Here is an 8921-nt window from a genome sequence, read left to right as displayed (position 1 = left end):
AATTTATTTTGAAAAAATACATAAATATATAAAAATACATACAAATATGTAATGCATAAAAAGCACATAAAACTACATAAAGAAACACGTAAAATACTTAAAAATACATATAAATACGTAAAAAATATGTTATACATTTAAAACATATATAAATACATAAACACACATATAAAAAAACTTAAAAATATATAAATACATAAAAATACATAATACATAAAAAATAACACAAAAAAACATTAAAAATATTTAAAATACTTAAATTACACATTAATATGTAAAAAAAAATACGTTTATAAATTTAAATTACATAAAAATACTTAAATACATATAAGAACTTTATACATATATATATATATATATATATATATATATATATATATATATATATATATATATATATATATATATATATATATATATATATATTACGTAAAAAATACGTTTATATATTATATATAAATTAAAAAATCTACAGAAAAATCTTATTATTTTGAAAAAGAAATTTTAGCTATTTGATCTTATGATCTGCGGAACAGCTCAAAAACGACTAAAGTAAATAAGTTAATCGGTTTTTTGAGTTTTTTCTATTTAAAATGTTAAATAATCAGAAGTTTTCTGTTAAAAAAAAAATTAAACTTTATTAAACATTTTCCCAAAATATTAAAGGTTTTTCTAGAGATTTTCTTATCCAAAAAACTCAAAATTGTAGCTATAAGATATGAAACAGGCAGGTGTGTGGTGATCCGTTGTGATTTGTATGACTAATTTCAGAAACAAAATTTAGGTTTTTTAAAAATCAATAAATTTTTTTACTATATTTTTAATTTCTTCCAAGATAAAAATACACTTATGGCCAAAATTAGACAAAGAACCGTACAAAAGTTATTACATATTTAAATTTCTTTCCATAAATTCATAATTCGGAAGGCATATTCATTTTATTTGCGATCAATAAAATTCTCCAATATTAACATCTCTAAGACAAGTACGTTCTACCCGAAGGCATATATTATTATTTTGTTTTTAAATTCGGTGTTTAATTTCAAGATAAGCAAATGAAAAAAAGTTTAAAATAAATGGATAGGTAGGAAAACCATTACACATACTTCAAGAAGCTATGAGAATTTGATGAAATAACGAAGACGATTTGAAATAAAAAATATATAAATATGAAAAAATAATACGGTTATATATTTAAAATACATAAACATCTATATAAGAAATTTAAAAAAAAAATACATAAATATGTAAAAATACATATAACTATGTAATGCATAAAAACACATAAAAATACATAAGAAATATGTAAAATACTTAAAAATACACATAAATAAGTAAATAAATATGTTTATATAACTAAAGCATATAAAAATACATAAAAACCTATATAATCTGTAGAAAAATCTTATTATTTAAAAAAATTAACTATTTGATCTAATGATTTGTTGAATAAGTAAAAAAGGATTAAAGTAAACAAACTAACCGGTTTGTTGGGTTTTTCTATTTAAAAAATTAAATAATCAGAATTTTTTTATTCAAAAAAATAAAAATAGACTTTATTAATTTTTTTTTCTAAAATATTAACCCCAAAAACTAAAAATTGTAGCTATAAGATACGAAACAGTAGATGTGGTGAACCTTGGCGATTTATATGTGACTATTTTCGAAAACAAAATTTAAGTTTTTTAAAAAACATTAAAAAAAAATTTACTATATTTTTAATTTTTCTCCAATATAGAAATACCCGTGTGGCCAAAATTAAAATATGTCCTCGTGTCGCAATTCTAATATGTACAAAGTTTGCTGCCAGTGGCTTGTTCAGCAAATACATCTCTCAATAAAACTAGACTGTCATTGACTAGCCCAGCTCCAACATATTGTCTACTTTTCTTGCATTATTTTGTACCATTTTCACAGGAAACATGAGACCCTAGATTCTTCATCGAGTTCAAACAACAATAACTTCTCAAAACTCTAACTCCGACCAATTTCAATTCTTTCCAACACCCTTATCTCCCTCTTTCTCCTTCATCATCTCAAGAACCCCATGGGAGACTACAGATCAAGATCAAGATCATACACATACAGTGATGAGGGAGATATGGAAATAGAGAGATACTACGTTGGAAATGGACCAAAAAGGTCCAATCTTGAACACAACCCACCTTATAATTTCCGGTCCTATAGTGTTTCATATGGTCCACCCCCTCAAACCAACATGGATCTTGTTGTTGCTCGCAATACAAGAGATTTTGACTTCAAGAAAGGAAAGTCAACTGCAAAATCATGGAGTTTTAATGATCCTGAGTTCATGAGGAAGAAGAGGGTTGCTGGCTATAAAGTCTACTCTGTTGAAGGAAAAGTCAAAGGGTCTTTCAGGAAGAGTTTCAGGTGGCTTAAAGATAAGTACACGCATGTTGTTTATGGATGGTGGTAGAATCGGAGACGCATATAACATCTATCTTTCTCTCTATTCATGTATGGTCTACTGTTTTCAACTTTTCCCTCTTCTTTTTGTTGTTGATTTTGTGTTAAAAACGTAGAGTTTTTAATCTTGTAGTATACTTGAGTAGTAGTTTTCTATCTTGATTTAGTTCGTGGTTTGCTATATCTGAAAATCGAAATCTCTATGTTGCTTTTATATGTGATTGTATATATCTTGGATCCTATGGTTGTGCTTGTATGGCCAAACTTTCTGGGTTTACTATTTTAGTTTATAATTTTTCCGCAGTAAATCTATTTTTAGTATTATTATTCTCATTATCTATGTTTCCTTTATATGAACAATCGTTCTTACCAATTTGCATATATTGTCATGTACTCATGTTTATGTCAAAGATGAAAATAGGTTGCTGCTTTATTATTATTATTATTATTATTTTTATCAAAGATAAGAGATTCTCTTTCGAAAAAAAAAAAAAGATAAGAGATAAATTATATGAGTTGAAGCAAGTATTATTTTTAAATACATTGCCATTGGCCAAATTTGAAGTAAACGCTTAGCTATTCTACTCAGATTATATAAAAATTGCATATTAACTATGGGTCTAATTGACAACCGAATTTTGGGATGAATAAGATTTTGAGATCTTTTAATTTCTATCTTTTAAAAAAAAAATTAAATCGAAAGAACAAAAAGAAATTTACTACTACAAAATTAAAACTTTTATTTAGTGAAAAAAATGTCTTAATCCAAAGCTACTTTAAGTAATTCATATTGGCATCTTTTACACATGGGGGCTTAGAGGGAAGGCAAAGTGGGCAGCTGCACATGGTCCAATTTTTTTCATTATATATTTTTATTTAGAAATATAAAATTATAATAAAGATAAAGGCTCTTTTTTTCTTGTTCGTCCTGGGCCTTTAAGAATATTTCATTTTTCAGAACCGGCCCTGCTTTTACAAATATTTATATACAAATATTTCTTGCCAAACATATGCTATATATATGAAGTGGCAAGGGCCCCATGTGTGTTGGGTTGAGTCATCTTTCGACTATTTATTGTCTCGTCTAGTAAAACAAATTTGGTTTGTTTGTTTGTTTTTTTTTTTTTTTAATTATGAATATATTGTTAATCTTTGCTGCATGTCATACTCAAATTTTGTAAGTAGGAAACTTATGTAGTCGAAATAATATAATAACCGAAACAAAGTCGTACACAAATTTGGACCTTTTGGTAGTTCGATGTCTCTCTCTGGTAGTTTTTATTTTCTTATTTTTCTTAACGGCTTTCTCTTGTTGGTTAGATTCCAAATATTTGCTCGTGAATTTCAAATATTTTGTTGTGAATTCTCATACACACGAATCTATAAAGTGACGGTGGGCCAACGTACACAACAACCAATGTTTTAAAACCCGGGTCGACCCGGCCGGTTCAACCGGTTGGACCGTGACCCGGGGTAAAAGGTGGGTCAATTGAGACCGGTTTTTTGTAAAAATACGAACCGGATTGAACCGGCCGAGTTTCCTCTAAACCGCGGTTCGACCGCTTATGTTGAACCGGTTAAACCGGATTGACCGGTTTTAATAAACCTTGGATAGTTGGATACAAGTATTGAGCGCATAAACAACGAACCGTTTGCGGTTTCTTCAATGTTTTTCAATGTTTAAAGTTTGTGGGCATCAAATTATTGGTTTTATATGTTTATGCATTATGCATGAAAGTAAAAATATATAGAAATAGAAAAAGATCATAAACCGGGTTGACCCGACGGTTCAACCGGTTGAACCGTGAACCGATCATCACACCGGATCAACTAAAAACCCGGATTTTAAAACATTGACAACAACCAATTATTGCAATGGATATTCTCTCTCATTATATCGTAGTTTGAGGATAATATTGAAAAAAAAAATATAGTGTCAAATATTTTATATGATTTATATTTTATATGATAGGAAGATAAATAGAAAAAAAAGATAAAAAGATATTTAGTTCTTAAAATATATAGATTTCTGTCAAATAAATTTAAAAATGATCAAAAAATTATAATTTTAAACGGTTATCCTCTCTAATAAATGATTTTTTTTTGTCACGTGTCATATCGTTATTCAACTTTTTAATTGTAATTTTATGGTTATTTTGAATTAATTTTTTTTTCATATATCGTTTTATAAGTTTTTGTATTTTATTAAATTTTGCAAAATATTTTAGTATAATAATTACAATAAATATATTAATAAATGAATATTAATTTCATTAGTGAATTTACCTTTTAATTTCAAAATTCTTAAAATTAAAGCTTTGTTAGTTTATTTTATTTATTTAAATTATCTATTTAAATTAAAAAGATAAAAATTCTTTATATTAAAATAATTCATTGGTTTTTTTTTTTCTTATAAATTAAAAGTTCTTAAATATTTTGAACTTAATATTTAACTTTTTTTTTTTTAAAGTTAACCCATGTAATATATGGATCACACAATTAGTAAACATATAAATATAAAGTTAAATATAAAAAAGTAACTATCAAATAATTTAAAAGGTTAAAAAAAACTATTATTTACAATAACAAAGTTTTTCTAAATTGATTGTTTTAATCAAGTTTAATGTAGTAAAAATCAAATTAATATAGTTAATTTTAACATACTCATATACTATTTCTTAATTTAATCTATATCCATTACACGAATTGTAAACACGATCTTAAAGATGATAAACAACATCTGATACTGTTGAACTAGAAGCATTTTTGTCAATGATAGTTAATAAGTTGCTAATTTATAAGATTACAGGCTTAAAATCAATATTGTACAATAAAGATAACATTTATTATAAGATATAATAATAGATAACATATAGATAGTGAAGTTTACATAGAAATTCGTCTATACAAATAGTCTACCAAGTAATATAGATTTTTTTTTGTTAACAGATGTATCTAATATATTCATGTTAATTAATAGGTAACTAGTAAAAAAATCTAGGCTTCACTCCTGGTTAGTATTTATTTTTTAAATCTTTTTCCAATTTACGCATCGTACTTTGAAATGTTTTTTTACCTATAGTAACAACATTCTTACATAATGCTATAAATACTATATTTAATATCTATTTCGATCATTCGTAATTAAATCTATCTGTTGTTATTGAAGGAAAATAAGATTGTATGATAGAATATCGAAGGCAGGGGACCAAAACAGCAACACCACGAACTAATGTAGCATATGAATATATCTTTTCATTCATCTTTATTTTCATACACGTTGGTAAATGCGAGAGACCAAAAGTGTAATATCCTGACTCATAGGTATTATATTTTTTTAATATTCGTGATTTTGATTGAGCAACTCAACGAGTTCGAGGCCCCAACTCGTCGAGTAGAGACGGATTCGACCACATGGGGTTTTACGACCAACTCAACGAGTTGGAAGGACCAAGTCGACGAGTGTGTCACACCCCCGAACCGTCAAAGGAATGGCGGAAACGTTCGGAGGTGGATGACGTCATACATAGTATCACAACAATTGTATCATAGTAACCAAAGTAAACACAACCATTACATTATAATATGAATATTTACATTGTTTCGATATAAGATTTGTATACATCAATTGATAATCTCATATACATAGGTTAGTTTATACTATTGTGAGTTCGTATAGTCATGCTAATGTGACTGATGATCTCCGCGACGTTTCTTCAGGTGTTGTATGTTACAAAATTTGTCACCCTAGGCATGCCTACCTATGTATAGCTAGCAGTTTAGGTGTGAGATTGTCAGTCCCAAATAGATCTATTCACAAAACTCACACTATCCCTCCAGGGGACTCTGGCTATACTAAATGTATAGGATTTACCAGTACCCTAAAGGGGTATAATGAAGAGATGTCTCACAATCATGTATTAATTAGTTTACGAGTTGTTCTGTTTTGTTGTTCTCATGTTGGAAATCATTTGTGTACTGAGTAGAGTATAAATAATTATACGCAAAATAATTATTTAGTATGATTCTCTTGTTATCTGTATGTAGGAATGGATAACTAATTCTATCATAGTTTATATGTTCGACCGTGTATGTGGTTTGAATCTACAAAACTGGTAATGAATTCCCCAAACTATACCTATTATAGTTTGAATGATATGTTATGTTCGTGTACTGTTCTGAAAACTATGCAATTATGTTTAGAAAACATCCCTTATGCTCCGCGTAATACAAAAGGGAATAATTGTCTACACGCTTTATAAAACATGTTAGATCGTATCAATTGCATCAGTTATAACTTGTTGAAAACATTTCTGTTTTTTTATTTACAAAAATGCTTTTGTGTTTGGCTTGTATTCCACCCTGAAAACGTTTAAAAAAAAACTTAAAAGCGTAGGGGTAAGAACTCACTGTTTGATGTAGGATTCAAGTGCACGATTAGTTTGGATGTCAAGTGTTAACTGAAGTTTCGAACTCAAATGGATCCTATTAACATGTAGTAGCACATACATGTATTGGATTAGGGTATTTCATGACGAAACATGATAGGAAACCACTCTAAGGACTCGGAAATGCTTGAACTAAGTGTCGAGACCATATACGATCAATTTAGGGAGGTGTACGGCCACCCTAAGGGTGTGTACGGCCATGGGTGTACGGCTTATGAGTGTACGGTCGTACACTCATGATGGGAAGTGTTTTTGAGGTGTTTCCAAGGTCCTACTAGCATCCAAGGAGTGTTCTAGGTCCCATACTTAGTGTTATTACAAGTTTAAGGCCAAATATGAACATCAAAGTGGGTGTACGACCCCAAGTGTGTGTGTACGGCCGTACAAAGGGGTGTGCGGCCGTACACTCTCCATGTTTATGCCCAAGATGTCCATTTTGAGGTGCATTAAGGCTAATACCAAGTCCAACTATAACACTCTACAAATTTAAGCCAATTTAAACTTTTCAAAAACAACCCAAAATCATTAAGTTATTACAAAAAGGTTTTCAATACATTTATTATCAAAGTATTCCCAGAACCATATCATAAAACATAAACATGAGGAGCGGTACAATCACGCCTTCGCCTTGCCACGGTCTCCTGAAGTACTTGAAAACATTAAACCACAACTTTAAGATCGAAAGCTTAGTGAGATTCCCACAAAATACCAACCACCTATACCATACACATAACATATCATAATAGAACAAAACATAGAAAATCCATGCACTTCGGGTCTACTGTGTGACTGGTCCGCCGCACCGAGCCTTCAGTCCACCTGGTCCACCCTCCGAGTCTAGCCATATCCATCGAGTCTGAATTGTGGTTGGTCCGCCCGCACCGGGCCTTCAACCCACCTAGTCCACTCTCTGAGTCTACAGTATGTCTGGTTCGCCCGCACCGGGCCTTCAGTCGGTCTGGTCCACTCTTTGAGCCTCGACACGTCTGGTCCGCCCTCGTAGGGCCTACAGCATATCCGGATCGCTCGTTGGGCCTTCAGGATATCCGGTCCGCCCTGGGTATGTTGGCCTACAACACAAGCAGGACCCGCCTCAACTCAACCCCAGTCAACCAACCATGGACACATAAACATACAACCACATAACAATTAATCATCAGTCAACCGATCTAGCAGATCACATACATAGCATAATCTAAACATGATACCGACATAACCGATCACCAACATATACCATCCTAACTACTAGGATGCAAACATAGCAAATCAATAACACAACAACAATACCCGGATTACAATCCGATAAAGGGTCGGCCTTACTGCCTTAGACCCTATCGATATAGTGAGGATAACTCACCTCGCAACTGTTGACTGAAAAGATGAGATTACGCTGCTCCAACCTCCGATACGAACTCCACCACTGATAATACCAAAAGACTGAACTCAATAAATACCAATAATTACCAAATTATCCCTGGAAGTCAAATGGTCAACTCTTGGTCAAAGTCAAAGTCCTCAGTCAAAGTCAAAATTCCTGACTGACTCTACTCGCCGAGTCAGCCCGCTGACTCGTCGAGTCCCTATGCTCTGAAAACTCCATATCGCAACCCAACTGGACGAGTCGCCCCAAGACTCGCCGAGTCCAACGAACTCTGAGTCACCTCCTGCTCAACTCACCGAGTCGTCCCTCGACTCACCGATTCACAACTCAACCAAAACAGTTAGGACTTCGCGACTAGACTCGTTGAGTCCAAGAACAGACTCGCCGAGTCCAAGGAAATCTTCAACAGACTCACCGAGTTGCTCTTCCAACTCGTCGAGTTCCTGCCTTTCTTCATCCAACTCACCGAGTACACCCATGTGACTCGTCGAGTACATCTAGTTCTTAATCCATACAGTGGCTTTCCAAGCCATGCATGGGCTTCACTCCATAGATCTACCCTTCTACATGCTATTCCTCACGTAAAGTTGCAAACTTTACGTGAATCCAAAGAGATCTAAGCATAAAATACTCTTAAACTAGGGCTTGGGACAAGAAGGCTTCAC

General features: G+C 31.6%; 1 protein-coding gene across 1 annotated transcript; it reads left to right on the top strand.

Annotated features, from left to right (window-relative positions):
- The first annotated feature begins 2047 nt into the window (after positions 1–2047).
- Positions 2048–2437, top strand: LOC145007082 (uncharacterized). The gene has a single exon (XM_078966081.1). The coding sequence runs from the start codon at positions 2048–2050 to the stop codon at positions 2435–2437; it is 390 nt and encodes a 129-aa protein (XP_078822207.1).
- The last annotated feature ends 6484 nt before the right edge of the window (positions 2438–8921 follow it).

Source organism: Lactuca saligna, chromosome 7, assembly GCF_052625555.1.
Source record: "Lactuca saligna cultivar CGN05327 chromosome 7, ASM5262555v1, whole genome shotgun sequence".
Lineage (NCBI taxonomy): Eukaryota > Viridiplantae > Streptophyta > Magnoliopsida > Asterales > Asteraceae > Lactuca > Lactuca saligna.
The sequence above is the reverse complement of the archived record's forward strand: the minus strand, read 5'-3'. Positions and strand labels throughout refer to the sequence as shown.